The 22,511-nt window shown below is 40.2% G+C and overlaps 1 protein-coding gene and 1 long non-coding RNA gene across 5 annotated transcripts in view; one reads left to right on the forward strand and one right to left on the reverse strand.

Moving 5' to 3' along the window:
- The window catches only part of LOC145434144 (uncharacterized), a 376,188-nt gene that overhangs the window by 64,230 nt on the left and 289,447 nt on the right, over window positions 1–22,511 (forward strand). The window lies entirely within an intron of this gene.
- Window positions 1–22,511, reverse strand: part of LOC145434137 (contactin-associated protein 1-like) — a 52,011-nt gene that overhangs the window by 18,999 nt on the left and 10,501 nt on the right. For 3 of the 4 annotated variants that reach the window (XM_080311451.1, XM_080311449.1, XM_080311448.1), the window contains exons 2-3: window positions 17,538–17,613; window positions 10,720–10,839 (exon numbers count right to left, since the gene is read on the reverse strand). In XM_080311451.1, the coding sequence (XP_080167577.1) occupies window positions 10,720–10,839; window positions 17,538–17,613 (196 nt within the window). The remainder of the gene's footprint in view (window positions 1–10,719; window positions 10,840–17,537; window positions 17,614–22,511) is intronic. The other variant, XM_080311450.1, reaches the window with a different exon arrangement.

Here is a 22,511-nt window from a genome sequence, read left to right on the forward strand (position 1 = left end):
TGGTCAAGTACTTGGAAGACACTGATAAGCTCATGTGCGGATTTGAAGGCGATGATTCTTTGCATTTTTGGGCGACTAGAAAGAATGAGTATCCAATGCTCTTCAGTGTGGTTCAAAAATGCTGGTCAATTCCTGCATCTAGTGCGCTAGTGGAACGTGTATTCAGTAGATGTGGATTTATTATAAGTCCATGCCGCTTTAACATATCTGAGGATCTCCCTTTCACTTTAGTAGTTCTGGAGTGTAACTCATTGATTTGATCTGCTGTCTGTGAAAACACACAATACCCTCCGTCCATTTGACGTTTTGTTAGGTATGTGCATTGTGCACGTGAGTAATAATGAATGGCTAATGTTGTGTAATGTTTGTACAATAGGGCTGTTCAAAAATAACTTCTTTTTTATTTTACTGGTTGGCTACTTGATAAAACTATTATGTAGCATAAAACGAACACTGAATCTGGCTTAATTTTGAAAAATAGAATCAATGATATGAGAGGAGAAAATTTTGGATTTGAAAATAAATGGAGTAATTTTAGTGAGAAATTCTTTCATATAATATAATTACATACTAGTAGTAAGCCACCCTAATAACTTCGCTTCTTCTAGTTGGAATTGAGCCAAATTTGCCATGAATCATATTTTTACACAATCTAACCATATCACGAGGTAGCCGGTAGAATTCGAAAATCTCTATTTGTAATTAATCCAAAATTTTCTCTCATAGCATTGCTTTCTACTGGTTGGGATTGAGCCAAAATTAAGTTATTTTAGGCAATCTAACAATTTCAAGAAGGAGCCTCCTTTTTGAGATTTTGTCCTCTTTTTTGAGAATTTTTGGTAAATGTAGGGCAAATTCGACTAAGATACGGTAAATCAGCACTGAAGTAACGCTCCGGCGGCTATTTCGTGAGCTGAGCAGGAAAGTTGACCTTTTTTTATTCAAATACCTGATAATGTGAAAGAAAAACTGTACCTCTACATCTACATAAACATGCATATGTTGATTCTCTATCAGCTGATATCTAGACGTGAATTCGTTGGTTATCTATAAGTTATTTGTGAGCTGTCGTCGATGTGCTCGTAATAAAAACTGAATGTGATGTATCAGACTGACAAGACAGATATTTGATTTAAAGTTCTACGATTAGTTAACTTATCATATTGGCGGCCTGTCTCGTCTATCTGTAGCATCGGTAAATGAGGCCAGGACCTGTCCGTCATCTGCCTAAACATACATGTGCCAAGACTCTGGTAGGGACGAAATAAGCATGTTTGGCAAGCAAGGAATTCGATATCGCCCTAGATGGATTGGGAACATAAGTTAAACATGACTTCAATGCTGTGACTTGGACTCGGACTCGAGTCGGTGATGAATTGAAAATGACTCGACTTGACTCGAGTCAAAACCACAAAAGTAAGATTGACTCGTGACTCGGAACCATGTGACTTGGTTACAACCCTGATGAAAATCATACTCTAAAGCAGGGGCGGGCAACATACGGCCCGCTGGCCGGATCCGGCCCGCGACGAGATTTTGTCCGGCCCGCGGCAAGTTCCCTGTCTTACATGATAATGTGGCCCACGGCCACAGTCTGCCGAGATTCCCCACGTCAAATTTTAGTGACTGTATGTTATTATATACGTGTGCGCGCAGCGTGCGAGTGCAGTGCTTACGCGTAAGTTCGTCGAAGCGAGAAGACTTGCATTATCGGCATTTACCATGTGCTCAACCCTAATGAATTGATATCTTGGTAAATTTGGGGTACCGGGCTTATCGAACGCCTTGAAATCCTAACTAAGGATTGCACCATAGTTTCCAATACGGTGTGGACACAAGCAAATCTCACGGCTCAGAGAAATTGGTCTACGCCACACTTTCCATTTGGCTAATGGCAATTTGACGGTAATTTTTGACCGGCTTGCCGATCATTAAATTTGATAAAACTGGTATCAATCGAAAGCTACCGAGGTACTGATTGTGCAAATATAAATTTTATTCCGCTCATGGCACTGGAACCTTCCCAAATCAGCCTCGAATGTTGCATTATAACGGAGTTTGGTGTTTGGAGCCGCCTGAGCAGCTCAAGAACAAGTGCGCACGAGAGTGAGAGTGTGAATGCTCAATCGGTTGCGCAACGATGGCCAATACGCTAATGGTTTGCGATGCTCTCGCTTGCTCGCAGACGGCATGATGCTTGCGTCACAATACCAAACTCCGTTACAATATAACATTCGAGGCTGATTTTGAGGGGTTCCAGTGCCACGAGCAGAATAAAATTTATATTTGCACAATCAGTACCGCGATAGCTTTCGAATGATACCCGTTTTATGTAATTTCGCGCTCGGCAAGCCGGTCACTATAGGACACTATGATTGCACCGTGTTTTAATTGATCAGAGAGAAGCAGACATGGCGGCGCCTGTATGACTATGCTGTTCTCAAATCCACATTGTCTTCGTCATTATCGGCGAGAAATGGCTTTGAAGTGACATTGCTAACGTTAAAGTGCATTCATTAAATACGATTTATTCCGCGTATATGTGTATTAATGGGCGAATAATGTATCGATTCAGCAATTCGGACCGCCAAGTACTTAATATTCCTATATCCTATATTCCTATATCCTATATTCCTATATCCTATATTCCTATATCCTATATTCCTATATCCTATATTCCTATATCCTATTCCTATATCCCGCCGACTGGAGAAGTTGCCCGCCCCTGCTCTAAAGTCTAAATGTTTTGATATTTTAACACTCTGCACAGTTCATATTTTGCACCAGCTATCTATATTAATGCAGTAGATGTGTAATTGTAGGCGTCATGTGGTTTATCTTTTTCTATGACTCAGTGTAAACGTGACGTTCCTGAAGGCTTGTAGATTAGCGTAAGTTTAGATTGCAGATTAGCGACTAATTTAATTAGTCTTGAAATTTTCTTCGCGCTGCGCGCGATTCAATTTCACTTCCCTTTTCGATTTTAATATAGTAGCGCAGTGCTTTTCAACCTTTTTGAGCTCCATTCGCACTTTTTTTGTAAAATAAATTTCATTCGCACAAACTATCCGAAAATTGTTGTACAAAAAGAAGGTGAAATACAACATTTGTTGTACAACAAGTTGGCTACTATGTATCATAAGCAATCAAGTGTCTCATTAAAAAGGCTACTATATTTTCGCTCGGTTTGATTTCAGTTATTTCACTAACGCCGTTCTCGGCCAAACAAGTCGTTGGGTTTTGTACAAGAACATCTACCAGTGCTTGGAAGTCCAGGTCTTAAAATCTGTTCTGCCCTCCTATCCAAAATACAACGTATTTTTCACGAGTGAAAAATGCTTGCTGTAAGAAATCGATTTTGAGAGCTGAAAAGAGGTCTAGGGGGCTCCAGTATGTCGGAAGGGTGAAAAACCCACTTGTTTGTGTTGAGTCTTTTGCCTTATGTCTTGGAAAATAAGGTCCAAAAGATCAATGAGAGTAGGCACATTGGATCTCGCTATGCCTGTTGTCCCAACTTTTTTTTCGATTTCCCATTTTTTGTCTCGCGAGTATGGGGAAAGAGCAAATAAACTCACCATACTGCTGTGTGTTCTGCTCTTTAGCTCAATCTAACTTGATAATTCATAACAGTTTAATAACGTCAGAGCAGCTTTGTAGACTACCACCAAAATCTGAGTTTTTGTGACATCTCGCAACATGAGCCTCGCCCATGAAAAGGAATTCATTTTTAATATTACAGTAGCAGTATGCTGCGATTTTACCGACATGCATGACATACAGAACGCGCCCACCACAATTCTATCCAACACAGCTCTGTACAAAATATGTCTGACTCACGCGATTTCAAATTAGGGGAATTAAATTCCTCTGTCGCAGTTGTAGGCTACTACTGTCTACTCAGATTGCAAGAACGGGACTATTCCGTGCCGACAACGGAGCATATCCATGTCGAATAGTTTGGCCATCCAGCATCGGTCATTTTTTGGCAGAGGTTTGGTCGACGCTTATGTTTTTGGCACCGCATTTAATCAGCGGGTTGTCGGCCAAAACTTTACTAATTCATGTGACCCGAAGCAGAAGGGGTTGACCTCGAGAAGAATGAGTCTCATAGACCTGAACTCGCTCGTTGCACATCCTTAGTCTCTACAATAGTTCATCCCAACGGTCTTCGACCCTGTTTTCCTGAAAAACCAGTCGGACAAATCTTATCATGAATTCTCATGATAAAGCCATATTTGCTGCGTCTCTCGCTTATTGGCTACAGTAGGCTACCCTACACAGTGACCTTACATTTGTAAAATCTATCGCAGGATTTTTTGCAATAAATTCAACAAGTATTGCATAACATATAGCTCTGGCACCGTCTCGACCCAAAATTATACCCGTTGCGGTCCATACTTCAACAACCCTTGAAGGGGTTAACTTGCAAATGTGGCTCTATAGCCTAAATATGGCATTTACTACTATCCTCGTGCCTCGCACTAATCGAACAGTTATTATGAAAGTACGATGATTGTTATGATTGCTTACTTGCTTAGCGAAAGAAAGCGGAAAGTCAAATTGACGTCATTTTTTCAGCCTGTCGCGGGCTCAGACGGGCTGATATGCTGTGCTGTATGTCTGCCACTACACAAGCTTCCAAACCTGGCTTTATGTAATACATAATAATTATAGTGCGAAAATATTAATTCACTACGGCTTGTGAGAGCTACGATTAGTGGTGCGTCGTAAGTTGAACAAGTTTTTACAATTGCGTCGCGACAACAAAAGTTACACTGCCCTTGAATTTCGTATTAGGTTTATTTGAATTATTCCAGGTCAGAAAAATTACCAATTCACGATTTTCATTCGCACTCATCCGGGATTTTCATTCGCACCATTCGCACCACCTTCGTCATTCGCACTTATCCGGGATTTTCATTCGCACCGTTCGCACCGCCTTCGTCATTCGCACTGCAATTTTTTTGGTTCGCACAGGTGCGAACCGTCACACAGGTTTAAAAGCACTGTAGTAGCGCTTTTTTGCCATCAGAGCCCCACAAAGATGCGAAAATCAGAGGAAATGATGTGCCTCATATAGAAATACCAACTCGGAATCGTGTGCTCCTCACTGTACCGGCAATCCTGATGGCAGGTAAAGAAATAACAGCATGCAACAAAGTGACTAACAGCAATTGGCCCACCCGGAGATGCATCATGATTTATAACTTGCCCTAAATTCTCGAAAACACCCACTTTATCAACTCTACCGGTGAATCTGATCACATTGGCTGAGAAAGGTTAACGTTTGATAGTAATATGTACAACTACTTATATTAATGACGAGATTCATTGGTGAATCTATGAAAATTTTCGCGCTAGGCGCGAATGCGAGCTGTTCCATGCCATTTCTAGTGCCCACTCGCGATTTGGGGAGTATATAGTAAGCCTATATCAGCGGTTCTCAAGCGCGGGTCCGCGAAGCATTTTCAGGGGGTCCGCAAAGCCTTAAAATATTTGATAACCTAATTTTTATTTTTTTAATTCGGAAAATCGCTAGGAAGTTTCGCTTCATTACTAGTAAAACTCTAGAGCTCAAATCAACAGAATGGCCGTCTGAAATGAAATATCCTACTGGGCAGATCATTTTAATTGCTAAATTACTAACATTTTGTTGTTTAGAGATTTTTGTTTGGGATTGTGGGAAAGAAAAGTTGGATGAGTAAGGTCAATAACGGTGACTTCAAAATGTTTACAACAATCCGTTTTCTCCCGTTTGTTTGTTTGTTTTGAGGTATTCATGGTGTTTGTCGACTACTATGGTCTTTTACACCAGGCCGATATTCTTCATTTTATTCCGTAACAGCCGACTTGATGTGACGATTTTCCCATGATAATTTCAAGATGAGCTGCTGGATAAAAAAAAAATTGTTTGTCCATTTTGGTGCCATATTTGTTGCGATCATACCCAAGTGTGTCGTCAGACGCGCTCCGCGTTATTATTACACTCGCCGCTATCTATATTTGAGGAAATGGATTTTCGGCACTCGTTCAGGTCAAATCGAAGGCGCGGATTTTCAAGGCACGACCACCTATTTCAAGAAATTCAGTTGCAGAATTCGCTTTGAAATAAGAGAAGTCAACATAATTTCTACATGAATAGTATGATCTTATTTTCAAAAAAAGACTTTTTGTTGATGTTTATCACCAAAGCTATTAGTTATCATTTGCACACGACAGATGACGATTGCACGATAATTGAGCTAAATTTGAACTAAAACTTCGTGGGGGTCCGCGGGGTCCGTGACGGTCTGAAAGGGGTCCGCGAAGACAAAAAGGTTGAGAACTACTGGCCTATATCATTGAATAGACGAGTCCTGAGTTCACCGGAAATAGACATAGACACAGTAACATGGGTATTTAGCGCCCAGCTCGTTCTTTACGAATATGCCCAGGAATGCGTCCTTAAGCTACATGAGTAGTCGAAATGCGACCGTGAATGGCCAAAAGATTGGCCACACCTGGCGTAAAAGTAGGCTATCCACACATAGTAGAGGCGTGTTTGAAGCAAACATGGTTTTGATGCTGTCAGCATTGTGTGTCCTGGGACTGACCCAAAAGTGGAATTAGCAAATCTATCAACAGATAGCTGATCACCAATTTAAATTTCAACCCGTTTTCTAAGAATCGGGACAACCGACTTTTATCCCTATAGTTTTGACAAAATGGTTTTTGAGGTCGACCATAGCCAGGGCTGTAACTGCCGCACCACAAACCCCCCAATTGGGGGGGGGCGAGCTCGAAGGGGGCCCAAAATTATTCCGTGAAATAGCATAAATTATAGAGTATTTTTTGAAAATTTATGCAACTTTTTCAAAAAATGTTCGCGCCTTGCGCGATTTCAAGGTGCAGAATATCTTGAATATTGAGTACTCTTCCCCCAAGAAAAAATACAAACGATTTATAGCAATGGGCATATCGGCGTTGGCCATTACCTCGCCACGACGCACCAAGACATATAAAGTCTTAGACCATGTGACATGCGACTGCAAGAAGTGTGCCAGAACGATAGGCAGAGAGAATGCCTTGGCCGAAAAGGACTCCCCTTCTGCTGACCGAAAACTTCGTTTTATATACGAAATACATGTAGGTTTAATTGTCCATAGGCGCCTAAATGACTGGCGCCTAAATGTTCCTGTCTTGGCAATCTGAACCTCACAAGACAAATACCACCCCGCAGGGAAACATTATATGCCAGGGAAGAAATACCAATTTGAAATCGTGTGATCTTTTAGTTTTGTACTTTAAGCGATTCTATATTTTTGATATAGCAGACAGGAGGTCACGAAATAACATCATGTAACGAAGTCATACCAACGGGTCCGCCCGCCCGAAGATGTTTAATTATTATTTACGGGCTCTACCGGTAAATCTGATTAAATGAGCAGAGAGGACAACAAATTGATAGCAATATACATGCGATTCCCGATCTTATTGACCGATTTTATCACGAAATATCGAAAATTTTTGCGCTTCGCGCTGGCTCGCTAAACAGTACATCTTTAATTTCGTAGCAAAAGCGAACAACGTGATGGCGGGGCGGTTTATCACCCTATGAGAAGCCAAGACTCAAGCTTTATTGGGGGGGGGGGGCTGACGAAGTGCTGTTTCGTTCCCGCCAACGGGTACACAATACACCCGGAGATGTTTAATTATTATTGAGGGGTCTTACCTTTTCAAACACACCTCACTCGTCTCTACCGGTAAATCTGATTACGTGAGCAGAGAGAGGATAAAAATTGACAGCAATATATATGCAATTCCCAATAATATTGCCCGATTCAGCCATGAATTATGGAACTTTTTTTGCGCTTCGCCCGTTTAGACGAGAAAAGCTGACTGACTAAACGGACACCCAATGTAGATGATATGTAGCGGTAAACAGCGTACAGCCTGAGGGAGGTTCGGTTTATTACCCTATGGGGGCCCTGGACCAACGTTTTGGGTGGGGGCTGACGAAGTGCTGTTACGGCCCTGACCATAGCCTATAAAGTCTTTCCACTATTTCTGACGCGTGTATGATTCCGTCAAAGAACTGTTTGGTTGGTTTTAAATAAGCATATAGATTATCTCCATGTCCTCTCTATATAATCAAATACCAATATTGTGTTTTGGTTTATAATCACAATTTTATATAGGACCGCGAATGGATTCAGATGTTGAATGCTGCGGCCCGCGAGCTCAAAAGTTTGCCCACCCCTGGCATAGCCGGAACTTTATAAGGCCGCACTAGTATTTTCAATCTTTTTATGGTCGTGGCCCACTTTGCGTTTCAAGAATATTGCGTCGCCTAGCTCTTAGTTTTGCTCGGAATTCCGCTTTTGTGATGATATAGCAGTGTTGGCAACAAGTCACTACATTCGAGTTACAAATCACCTCGTGTAATTGCGCATTTTGACTCAGGTCAACACGATTTTCAAGGCGACTTGAGTCGAGTGTGGTCAAATCAAGACCAGTCATGAGTCAAGTCACAATGTCTTGCTTCTGTAACTATATAAGTAACTGTATAGTCTCAGTCTATAATTCAGCCAAAATAATAGGATAGAAAACAAAAGTAATGTTTGAGCATATTGATATTATGTAGTTAACTACCCATGCACCTAGGCTACACAATACACATCCATGAGATACAATCTAAGCCTGGTCCAACTGTTGACGAGTAATTTACAATTATAAACTATATTAGTTCTATTTGCATCGTACAAGAGAGAAGTTTTGAGGTAAGCACCGAGCACTGTGAAAAGTGAATAGAATAGAGATATACTACTCACTTCTCCACTCTCACCTACAATATGGAAGCGCAGAATGGGGTAATGCATGCAAAATATTTTTGTGCAGAATTCGAACCCTGCAAATTCGTGCGATACGGTTGATCTCATCTGTACCTTTAGGTACCAAATTATCACCATACTACCGTAAGCATCGAATTTTGGGAGTTGACGAACTATCTTGCTTCGAAGTATCAAAAGTTACACACAAGTACTTCTCCAATAGTTTTCCTCATGTGTTTGATGACTTTTTCATACCTGCTAAAAATGTCCACTCCCATTACACGAGATCCTCGTCAAAGGGTAATTAATATCTACTTACCCTCACCCAATAGTCACCTACCTAAGAGATCTAACGATAGGGTTACCATACATCCTCTTTTAAGAGGATTTTTCCTCTTTTTTGAATTTTTTGAAAGCGTCCTCGGAGGACGCCCTTTTGTCCTCTTTTTTGAGATTTTGTCCTCTTTTTTGAGAATTATGGTCAAATTCGCGGCCAAATTCGACTGATATGCCGTAACTTAGCACCAAAGTACGCTCCGGCGGGTATTTCGGGAGCTAAGCCGGAAAGTTGACCTTTTTTTTAGTCAATCGACCAAGATGTGGGAAAATTTTTACCGTATTCTCCGGTTTTGAAATTTTGAAAAAGTGTCCTCTTTTCAGATTTCCAAAATATGGTAACCCAATCTAACAACTACTCAGGACCAATCATCTGGAATGCATTGCCACAACATATCCGTGAATTGCCTTACAGTAAATTCAAAAAAGACCTAATCAATTATCTCTTGTCGTCATATTAACACTGTTGCCCGACCTCGTCCGGACATTGCTTCATTGATCATACATACATACACAACAACGACAGTGGCGCTTATTGCCTGAAAAGGCCTTGTGCACCACGACAATGCATTTTGTAAGTTCGGTGTCTTTGCTTTTTTATTCTTGTGGACGACTTCGCACGCTCGCACACTCCCACACTTTCATTCACCCTCGAATTTCTTGCGTCCATTGACGGGTCTCTGCTGACTACTTTTGGAGCTCAGCTTACTCTTCCTCTGGGCTTTTCGAGACGCTGCGTTAACAGCGGGATCAGCGATGAGGAGCCCAGATAAACCTCCGACACATAGAAAACATGGCGAAGCCTAGGCTCGAACCAAGAACCATGATAATTTGCTACCATCGTTTTTTTTTCTTTTTAACTAATAACATTTTTTACAGCCAGACTGTATAGAGGAAAGTGTACCTGTTTGATGCGGGTGTGATCAGACTAGTTGACCTTCAAGGTCGTCTTGATCATTCTTATCTGATACCAAATAGTGTGCAGTGCAGTGTGCATGCCTATTTTCTGTACCGCAATCACTGCCGTCTGTTTGTTAAGTATTTTGGTTGGATGAAAATACATAGACTCTCTGTCTCTCTTTGATATTAGATCACTTTGCTGCTAGCTTACGACAACGTCAGCTGTACGCTCTGATCACTTCGACTGCTGCCGATTTACTTGTGATGCAGCAATGGAGGCTCAGTAAAACGCACGTTCATTGAATTACATGTTGCTGTCGTAGGTCATACCAGCGTATCGCGAACAATCCGAATACATACAAAATATACAGCGATTTAATCGACGATTACTTGATGACCTGAAATTAACTCGTAAATTTTGCTCCAGGGCACAATAGTCAATCCACATTTCTGAAACGCCGAGTCAAATCAAGTCATTTTTGCAAAGTGACTCGGGTCAAGTCAAGTCGTACGAAGTTGCCTCTTGTTGTATACATGTAAAGTGTGAATGTGACGTTGCTGGTGGAAATACATTCACTGAACGATACAGCCACAGTTTTGAATTAACGATAGCGACTTTTACAGACATAATGATCCTTACGTTATATTACCTTTTAAGACAAAGCAAACAAACCTTCGTAAACTTTGAAGTCGCAATAATTATATACTGGAGTCTTGTCATGCTCATTCATCATTAGATAATAACCAGATGTCTTGATACCGTATCTTGATTTTAAGTCTTGGCATGATATACCTGCATAATATAATTGGAAAAATTATTGACATAATTAGCAAAACTAGAAGAGGAATATCGAAATGAAATGATATTCCTGTCTGGTATAACAAAAGTATTGAGAACTGGCGAATTACTATTGAACCAAGATACAAGAAAAGGATACTTTTATATGCTATAAATGACGATGTTCGTGGATCAAGCAGTTCATTCTTCACATTGTCTGGGAATTTCCATATCACTGATTATAAAATAGCTGCAGATCGTTTTTGTGTCTGTTTTACCTAATTCAGGGACGCTAAATTCGAATTTGGTGTTATTTCGTTTCGGTCACATCACGTTTTTGAGATGAGATAAGTATAATTCATTTACAATTAAATAAAAAAATATTGAAATTTTCATAAAACCGTCTTGAAAGGCAGATATTTTTATAATCAGAGCCCGAAAATTTTCCTTATAATAGCTATCGTTTGTGGGCAGTGGGGTAACTTTCTCCACCAGTAATCTGTCATCATATGGCGATACCATCACTCATAGTAGCACTCATCCATATCCCTAAGGCAGGGGTGGCTTTATTTATCCCCACGGGCCAAATGAGAAGCAGAAAATACGTTGGCGGGCCGAGTCAAAAATTTTAACTATATTCTGCATTGTATTAATTTTATTTCTAGATCGAAAGCAGTGAATTACATTGGCAATACACGCTGCTCAGTGGCTGGTAATGAGAAAGTTATGGTTATTTAACAAAATATTATATTTATTCGCCGTCATAATTTAAAACTATTTTAAACATGATACATTTAAGCTATATTTAGTGCCAGACGCGTTTTTCTGTCAAGACATTAAAGTTTTTTTGGCATACTACAGAGCTTGTCTTGTTCGCTGCCTCACAAGCAGTGTGCAGCTTGGTGAAAAGGCCGAGCTTTTTGTTTAGCGAAGTCAGCAGTTCTTCCAAAATTCGTCCTCCCTTGGCCGAGTGTCTGTCTTTGTGCATTTTTCATGAGGACCGACTTAAATCATACTTGAACACGGCGACCTGCTCGGTACAAACTATTGAAGAGACGAATTCACCTTTTACCCCAGTAAACGAATATTTAGTGCTCCAAATCTCATTGGAACTTTGGCCTTCATCCCACATCAACTTTCTTTTTGTGACATGCCTGTTCATCAATTATGGGTGATGATGACTCAATCATGCGCACTGGTTAACCTGTTTTACGAATTAGAGATTTGGAAATCCACAGACAGGATTTGAAAAGCACAGGCCGTGTAATGCGTAATGTGACAATAGCAACAAATAAGGTTTTAACTAAACTGTATGAAAACGGTGAACTCTTCTGACTTTGAATCTGGATTACGCATGTGACGTACAGGTTACGTAATCGCGGCACATAAACGAGCTTCAACGTAAACGGATTTCCGGTTCAATTTATGCAGGCTATGGTTTTAGTCCGCGCGTTACCAACCAAAAGTATATTTCACATTTTGAATTCCAAGCAACTTTCACGGGCCGCTCAGAATCGCTTCGCAGGCCGCATTTGACCCACAGGCAGCACTTTGATCTGGTATGCAAGATCTTGGTGAAAGCGCTCACCTTGTTTTTCGCGGACATCTCAAAATTTTTAGGAAAGTGATATAAAGCAGGGGTTTCCAAAGTAGAGGCCGCGACCACAATAGGGTCATTTGCCTATTATCCAGGTTCGCGGAGACGAAAATTAAATACCAATGACTATTAGAAGAATTTCAATTATGCGGATGCTATCGTCCGCTTATTTCTACATATTTCAGTTCATTTTCCAAAATAGAAGGAAAAACTTAATGCGAACCTGCCAAACAAGATCAGTCGAACCGTCATTGAAAGCCCCACCTACTATAACGCAAGGTTTGTGTCTGGTCATTAGTATGAAGATTAAAGTGTCGTTTACCTAGAGCCCTAGTCTCCTCCTCGCCATCTCATCCGCGTCAGAGGTGTCTAGAAGTGGGCCGTGCTATAAATAGGAAGCTACGGAATAAAAACGAAGAAAATCGACCTAGTGAAAATGACCATAGTAGTCGACAAACACCATGAATAACGCAAACAAACAAAGTGTCGGTAGCATAGAAACCGATAGGATGGTGATATTTGATTCCGGGAAAATTACAAGTGACCGTTGGTGCTGTGTGTCAACAATATAATAATACTCAGGGCACCCGCAATAATCGCGTAAATCGACACGTAGTAATCAGCACGCCAAATCGAGAGGTGGGTTCGCGAAAATTTTCAATTCAAATCGAAATCGGGGGTCGCGACTATAAAAAGTTTGGAAACCCCTGATGTAAAGGAATTGGTAGGCAGTGTAGCTTTATGCTCTGGTCATATTGCATGTCATCTCTTGCGTGCTAACAACAATAATTATTTCACCAGGTCTCGATTGTTCACCACCTTTTTGTTGCCAAAGAAGTTGCAAACAACGAGTGGTGGTCTGTGACGAAGTTCTTCTACCTTTATGGCAGTGATTCCCAACCGCGGCCCCGAGGGCCGCATGTGGCCCCCAGCTAGCCTTCTTGCGGCCCCCCAAAATATTAGGAAATCGAGTTATGACAAAAAATAAAATTTATATTTATGAAATAATACACTTGCTTGGCTTGGAGTCTGGAGTTTTTATTTAGGATTGCAGGACAGTCGTGAGTAGATTGCTATCGTTACGTTACTGTTGTTTTAATGCAATGTGCCATAACTTTCCAGTTGAACGAGCAGTATCTATAGATATAGATATAGTTATAGACACTAGACAGGATGATAACTGCCGCACGCCAAACCCCCAATGGGTGGGGGGGAGGGCGAGCTCGAACGGGGCCCAAAATTATTTCGTGAATTAGCATAAATTATAGAGTATTTTTTGAAAATTTATGGATCTTTTCGATTTTTTTTTGCTCTAGGCGTGATTTCATGCTGCTAAATATCTTGACTTTTGGGTACTCATCCCCAAGTAAAAATGCGCAAGATTTATAGAAATGGGCATTGGGCATATCGGCGTTGGCCATTGCCGCGCCACAACGCACCAAGACATATTAAGTATTCGGCCATGTATGCGACTCCAAGAAGTGTGTCATAACGATCGGCAGCGGGAAAACCTTGGCTGAACAGGACTGCCCTATGGTGACCGAAAACTTCCTTATATATGCAAAATACTGTCTTGGCAATATGAACCTCACGAGACAAATACCATTCCGCAGGGAAAATTATATTCCAGTGAAGAAATAGCAATTTGAAATCGTGTGCGTCTTTTAGTTTAGAAGCCTACGTTTGGGCGATTCTACATTTTTTTGATATAGCAGACAGGAAGGAGGTCATGAAATAACATGTTACGGATTAATACTAACGGGCCCTACAGTGGGGCTCGTGTTAGGTGTTAAGTGTTAGGCTGTCTATAGAAACGATCCTTACCAAATTTGGTTCAATTCCAACCAGTGGAAGCGGAGTCATTGCCGTCGAAAAATTTAGATTTGAATAAAATAGTATTTATGGCGAGCACAACTATAATAAATAAACAAAGAATCGGTCGCCGTAAATACTATTTTATTCAATACAAAATTTTTCGACGGCAATAACTCCGCTTCCACCGGTTGGAATTGAACCAAATTTGATGAGCGTCGTTTCTACAGACAGCCTAACACTTTCATGGGATGAACAGAAAATTTTCAAATTTTTTATTGTTTATTTTTATATAATAAATAGAAACTTTCTTCTCCTGTCGCAAAGCGGTAACTGGCTGGAATTGAACCAAATTTTGTGTGTAGGCTTGAATTAGGTAACCTAACAATTTTATCAAGTAGCCAGTACGATTTGAGAAAAAAGGTCATTTTTGAAGAGTCCTACCCTACAGTTTCCAATACACCTCACTCAGCTCTACCGGTAAATCTGATTACGTGAGCAGCCAGGACCAGGAATTGATAGCAATATATATGCAATTCCCGATCATATTGACCGATTTTATCATGAATTATTGAAAAGTTTCGCGCATCGCGCTGGCTCACTAAACAGTACAACTAGTTTCGTGGCAAAAGTGAACAAGGTGATAGGGGTAGGTTCATCACCATATGGGAGCCCAAGACCCATTTTTTGGGGGGTGGGTGGGGCTGACGAAGTGCTGTTTCGTTCCTGCCAACGGGTATACGCCCGAAGACGTTTAATTATTATTGAGGGGCCCTGCCTTTTCAAACACACTTCGCTCGGCTCTACCCGTAAAACTTATTACGTGAGCAGAGAGAGGATAAAAATTGATGGCAATATATATGCAATTCCCGATCATATTGACCGATTCAATTATGAAATACAGAAAATTTTCCCGCTTCGCGCGTTTAGGCGATAAAAGCTGGCCAACTAAACCGCCCCGGAAGCACCATAATTGGTAGTCCTATAGCTCACGACCGAAGCGTCCGAATAATTTAATAGGTCCTGCCATTATCGAAAGCTAGTGTCGCACCGATTCCAAAAACTAATTGAAATCTCGCCAGCGTAATAAAACTACTCCGAAATAGCCACCGAAGGTCGATTGTTCTGAACAAATGGAGCGCAGCAACACAATGACCATAACAATGGCCAATGGCGACGAGCGATTGACCGGAACAATGCCTATTTGCATATTTTGTGACTATTTTGGGCCAGTTTCATTGCCCTGGTATTCGTGCGGCCCCGACCATACTCTGAAATTCTAAATTTGGCCCTGACACCGAAAAAGGTTGGGAACCACTGCTTTATGGGAATACTGAACTAGGTGCCTACTTTGCCTACTCGCAGTCCTTTTTCTAGTGGTTGCAAGTTTTACAGTATTTCAACTTCTACTCAGGGTTGTAACCAAGTCACAATGTTCCGAGTCACAAGTCATTCTTATCAGGACCGATAGACGAAATACCAATAATGTGGTAACTTTTATTCTTCGAAGCTACAATGAAATGACTGTCTGGGCCGTCCTAGTCTCGAGTCATCTGACTTGGTTCGAGTCATGCACAATGATTCGACTACAAGTCGAGTCAATACAAAAATTGACTCAATTCGGGACATTTTACGCATTTGAAAAAATGACTCGAGTCAAGTCTAGTCACCAAAAAATCGCTACTCGAGTCATTATAACCCTACATCTACTAGAACTCTTGTCAAACAAAGCTACTTACTTTTTACAAGTTTTATTTTGGGAAGCTCTTTAAATATTTTGTGATAAGCTTGCATCACTCTAAAAAGTGAAATTTTCATAGGAACCGCGTGAAACAGGTACTGTATCACGGTATGCGAGTATGTTTTCGAGGATTGGTTGTAGGATTTGTCCTTTTCAGTACGTCGCGCCATCTACACCTTGAAATTTCAAAGTGACCTCCGATTACCTGATAAATGTACGCGAACCCTCGGCCAAACTGCTTTTTGGAAATGCTTATTTGAGGACATTGCAGAGCTTTAATTTAATTTTCTACTTCCGATCGAAGTAGTTTCGAGTTGTCGTGAAAATTGCTATTTCTACTAGTAATTGAATAGAAATCTACGTCCCTACTTCTATTTCTACTGGAGTAGCATCACTTACTACTTTGACCCCCTCTGGATGTATGCTACTTCTAAAAGTATAATCAGCACGTTCAAGTTAGCACGTTCGGCAGTTTGGTTCTTTGGATAAGGAGACACCCTGTGTTTAAGTGTTCCAAAACAAGGCTGTATGAGTTTGAGTACACACATGCCAGAGCGCACGATTCGCATTCACCTTATATGAACATTGAACAATTGTTTGTTTATCGTTGAAAATGCTTAGGTTTTACAGTAAGAGCAGGATGCTGTCATAAAATGTATTGGTATGTCAGGTCTGCTGGTCAGAGGTTTTAAGATAAAATTGGTAACTCAGTCGTTGTTGTTGTAGAATATTTAAAAAATTGATCAGATTTAGATTAACGACTTTAGTAAAACTTGATTTGGATTCTTAAACTGGGTTCCTCTCACTGGTGTTAGGAGTTGCGTGAAATAATAATACGTCATCAGATAACCTCAAAAACAGATTATCCTTTGGTAATGACGTTGTGAGTGGGACTGTGACTACTTTGTTTAGTCACTTTTTTATTATTATTTTATAATGGGCATGGAATAGCCTAACTAGAGTGCAGCTTGATGTTATGACCTTCCAGTCATGGGCTTCTCAGATTTTGGGAGTACGCGCAACCGCCCACAAAAGTTAAAGAGGTCTGTGATCAAAAGAGTTTAAAAACCGCTGCCTTAAATCAACAGTGATAATTTCATGAGAATTAACCTTGCCCTCATCTCACCCACATGCCCGCATATGCCAAGGAGACTCGTGAAAGAGGATATATTCCTGATTTCTATTGTCGATAATATGCACCTTGCCAAGCACGTCAACGATGGAAGCTCTAAATGGCGTCCGGCAGTCTGGTAGCCGTGACTGTGTGAGCCCAAGCATTTAGACGCTCATTTTATTGAGTATTGTTATTGTCACCAAGTGCCTACTGCCTAGTAGTGAATAGTCAGTCCAGCCAATGAACATTTGTTGGAACAAGGCAATGCACATGCACATGCGATTCTTATCTGAACGCCTAGAGGTGAGGTAAACAATAAAGTATCTCTGAAATTAATTGCTGTGCCTTCGATAATTATCTGCAGCAATAGGGATCATCCAGAGCACTGCATGAAATAAATCATAGATAGTGGCACATAATGGAAATGAACAAGGGAAAGCCAGACTTACCTATGGCTGATAGAATTTGCGATATATCAAGCTGTTCAGCTTCCTCACCCTTCTCGCCCTTGACGCCAGTATCACCCTTTGAAATGCATGATATGTTATAAATTGTTTCCAAAACGAAATATTTGAAAATCGAAGTGATGATCTGAATTTATGCTCACTACATAGCGGCTTTCTAGCAGTATGGTAAATTTGATAAAATTCCTGTAACTTGAATGTTTTTGGTCATTGTGTTGTTAAGCATCATGATTTATTTTCCCTTTTTGTGAAATCACAAGTGTAAATGGTTATAGGGTGATGACTGGTATTTTAAGTGTTCATGGTGCTTTACATCAGGCCTAACGAGGCCGATAAATCTTATAATATCATTCCTGAGCTACCATTTTATAGCACGGTCCACTCTCGTTCTCGGCGTTTTCTATTACTCCGCATATGCGGGTCAGATGGCGATGAGGAGCCTCGATATACCTCCAATACTTATAGGAAGATATTCTGGAGTCGACGTCGGTCAGACTCGAACCTGCAAACAATTGGTATTTCCCTACTAGAGATTAGGGCTGGGCACAGTAATTTGAGTACTCGAATCTGAATCCAGTATTAATAATAATGATTCGAGTCTAGTAATGAGATACGATTTTTTTTTCAGTACTGAAATTATACGCTTCTCGCCATTAAGACTTGTATCATTATATATAGTGTCGATGATTGTTCCCAATGTGGAAACTTTGAAACCTCGATTCGTCACATCGCCATATGTCATATATGTAAAAGTCACTGCTGCACTCCCTCGCGCCAGATGTCCCAGAGTGTGAGTGTGATACGGAGTTACTCAGTTAATATTTTCTAACTAACAGGTAGTTGAATGCTTTATCGGTAATGGAACAAACTGCGCCCTGCCACCACCAGCAAAAGATTTCCAATACAATGAGACAGAATATAGTCGGAATATATTTCGAGCATATACTTCGAGTATGATGTTGCGGCCAATGAAAGGTGCACATCATGATTATAGCGTAAGTAAACCATGGACGTCAAACTTACTGCCCGTCGGACAGTTACATCCGTCGCGCGAAGCAATGCCGAGTAATTAAATAAATGCTTACATTATCCAGCACATTCCTATCAAAAGTTGAAATATTTTATACGAAAGGAATAGATTCTCAATTCATATTCACATGACACATTATCAGAGGTGGTCAAAGTAGTCAAGAAAGCTACTCAAGTAGAAGTAGAAGTAGCGACGAAAAAATCTTCTCAAGTACGAGTAGAAGTACTTCTTTCATAAGCAACCTAAAACTACTCAAGTAAGTAAGTAGTTCTGAAAACGACCGTAATTCGTTCGCACGGACTGTCAAAAACTGCAAATTGAGCTATGCGAAAGGTGCAGAGCTTGATCCATATTGATGCATACCAGGTGGTATCCAATTTTCGACAGCATAAGCATTCGTTCGCATCATGAGATGAAAATGATAGTATTGATATGGAAATGCGATACTAATCCTCTGTTTACTCGAACAACCCGTTTTAGAAAATGTCATGGTATGGAGCCCTCCCCATAATCTAAGGCCCGTAGTTTAGTCGAAGAGCAATACAGAGCAGTTGTATTGGATACGGTGTAAACATTTTGCGCGATTAGTAAACGTTAATGAAAAATATGGTGGATCGTAAAAATGCCATGTGTAGCTTTATTTCCGGAAATTAAAAGCATTACTACACTTGCTTTTATACTTCAACATGTATGTTCTCCAGACAAAAGAACTGAAACTAATTAGAACTCAAAGTATGATACTGGGAATTGAAAGAGAAATGCAAATACCACTTCTAAAAAGCGGAAATATATTTCATGTCTTTGGTCCATTAAGCTTCAAAGGTGGTCTGCTAAAACAGGTGCAACGTTAAAAAAAGCCGGATACTCCAGATTAGTAGGACACGTCATGGGCTGCTAGATTATGTTATGATAGGTAATTGCTAGATTGCAAAACGGTAGTTTAATACGTTATGGTGGGCCATATTTACTGTGAATAATTAGTTGATATGGGCGACAATGTGGTGTGAGGGGAACCACGCAATCCGGTACCTAAATTATATTCACTGATACTTTCGTGAAAACGTATTTGTCACTCCAAAACTACTGTGCGAGAAGCGCAACAAAGGTTCTCTGCTTTACTTGACTTTTATGAATATTAAATGTTGGTTCTCCGTGAAAACAGCATCCAAATTCCTCGGGCTATCTCAGTTATTGGGCGATTAAACTACTTCTACTTGACAAACTGAAAGTAGCGAAAGGTAAGTAAGTAGATCACAAAATATTACGAAGTAGAAGTAGAAGTAGAGAAAATCAGATCTACTTGAGTAAGAACCAGAAGTAGAGAAAAACTACTTGAGTACTTCCAAAAAGTAGAAGTACTTCGTTACTGAAAACCTCTGCACATTATAGGCGTTATGGCACATTATAACGACAATGTTGCGTTTTCACTCCAGTCATCATTATTTGCAAGTCTATAACATTGTCACCAACATCCGAGAAGAGAAGTGATTTCTGACCAAGCTTTCAGGCAAAGTGGACCTAAAGGTAGTTAGTTATTCACAGACGCGAAAACCGTTGCATGCAAGTTTCATATATAGTGCTCCAAGAACTTCAGCCATTTGGTCTATTCTATCCATCTAATACACTGGGCAACAATTCTGAACGAAAAATTTCTTGACTTTGATTTTGCACTTGATTTGGGCTAAGTTTGGCGTGCTGATTCCAAAATTGCCCCTGGTTTTCTTCTATCACGTCAAGTTTTTGCTTTACGACATATGCCCAAAATATGCAAATTTTTACGAATTTAGCCATATCACTTTTCCATACCATATAGAAATCCACACTTTTATCATATAATATGTTATATAGCCAAGGGTTCAATTGAATTATTAGGAAAAAGGGTACTGGTATCGATCTAAGCCAATGCCTTCACCTATTTTGGGTTAGAGGATGCAATCGTCCGAGGATATTTCAGACCAGTGTTGGGATCCAGTCACTACCTTCGAGTCACGAGTCATTTCGAGTCATTGCACATTTTGACTCGAGTCAAGTCAAGTCAAGTCAATCGATATTTGGAGGTGACTCGAGTCAAGTCGAGTCAAGTCAAGTCAAGTCAAGTCAAGTCATGAGTCAAGTCACAATTCAAGTCAAGTTTACTTTTCGAAGTATGAGGCATGATTACGTCATTGCATTTTGCTAGCTGTCTGAAATACGGATTGAGTGGTCATTGATTTTGAACCGATGAACGAATATAGAGTTAAATATATAGACGCAAGAAGGCGCTGTATCTCTCACATATACGTACGACTCCTAATTGCATAGCCTCAGTTTATAGTTACCAGCCGAAATAGAAAATGGAGAAACGAATTGATAAGATGCAAAACATTACCCATTTACAAATTGATATGATACAATTCGCCAATGATTGAGGACTATATAAACTACATTCGAATTCAATTTTAATAAAACAAGAGGTTTGGTTCACGTAAGAACAAAGAACAGAAATAGATATTTTGCTATTAAACAACTTTACTATACTAGTTTACTACAACGTAAGCTGTAAGCTTCGATCACTTCGTTTGCAGTCAAATGTTTGTGAGAGAACAATGGAGGCTCAGTATAACGCACGATCATTGAATGATTGGTCACTCTCACAGGTTAAACCAGCGTTTCGCGAACAATCCGAACATAATATGTAAGATACAGTGATTTTTATCGACACCGATTACTTGATGACTTGAAATTGACTCGTGAATTTTGTTCCGAGTCACGAGTCAATCCACATTTCTGATACGTCGAGTCAAGTCAAGTCAAGTCATTTTGGAAAAGTGACTCGAGTCAAGTCAAGTCATACGGATAACGTAACTCGAGTCATCCCAACACTGTTTCAGACACATATTTCATGCAAACTGCAGGATATGGCAAGTAAAATAAACATTACATTTACCATCAACTATAGGTCCAATGCCCCGTTCAGTTTATCCGCAGTGTACCTTGAAACTCCTATACGCTCGATAATTTGGATCAAGATGAAGATCTTAGGTATAGCAGGCCTAATGATGAAGATTTTGAAATCGAAGATGATTCAGAACATAGAGAAGTCTATCAACACAAGTTATATGATCTACCATAGGCTTTCGGACTCGAAAGAGAAATATTCGGAACTTTTAGCATCCTTGAGAATTGAGAAAAGATTACTTGGCAAAAGAGAGAAGATATCTCTCAGCTTTGTGTATTGCCGCGATACTGGCATTGCCATGATACTGTTACCATGGGTTGCTGGCGGAGTTAGGAATCCCGATTTACCACTCAAGTGAATGGCAACTGTCTATTGGTGGCTCAAAAAAGATCTTTAATTGTGACATTCTCCAAAATGGCAACGTCTTAGGTAAAGTAACAATTGCACACTCAATTAGTCTTCGTGAATAATACTGAAACATTGAGAATAATACAGGAACATTTAATTGTTGAAATATCACAAGCACGATTGGACCATATGTGTCAGCTTTGATATATTGTGTATTCTTAGTAATCAAACAATAAGGATGCACATGCACATGTAACCCTGACACACATGTCCCACTGCACTGCCATAAGTTTATGTCGACAGCAGACATTCAAAAAAGCTAAAATATCTAAATAATTTCCCGGAAAACCTTGGCATGGTCAGCGATGGGCAAGGATGAAGATGATGTGGGTAAGATACCAGAGAAGATTGGAGCTTACATATGTTAGCTGACTATTGTTCGAGTATCAAACGAGAAAAACCACAGCATTATGAGTTATTAGCGTAAATTTGGACCCTGAAACTCGCACTTTATTAGTCCAGCAGAAGCAATATCAGTTTGAGTCAACCAAATAAAGCAGATCAAATGTTTATTTGGAGTCTATTGATTTACTTTCGACTGCTTATGGTTTTTGAAACGTTTTGTAAAATAAATACAAAATAT

The sequence above is a fragment of the Botryllus schlosseri genome, chromosome 2 (genome assembly GCF_051294905.1).
Source record: "Botryllus schlosseri isolate E-star chromosome 2, Bs_hap1, whole genome shotgun sequence".
NCBI classification, from domain to species: Eukaryota; Metazoa; Chordata; class Ascidiacea; order Stolidobranchia; family Styelidae; genus Botryllus; species Botryllus schlosseri.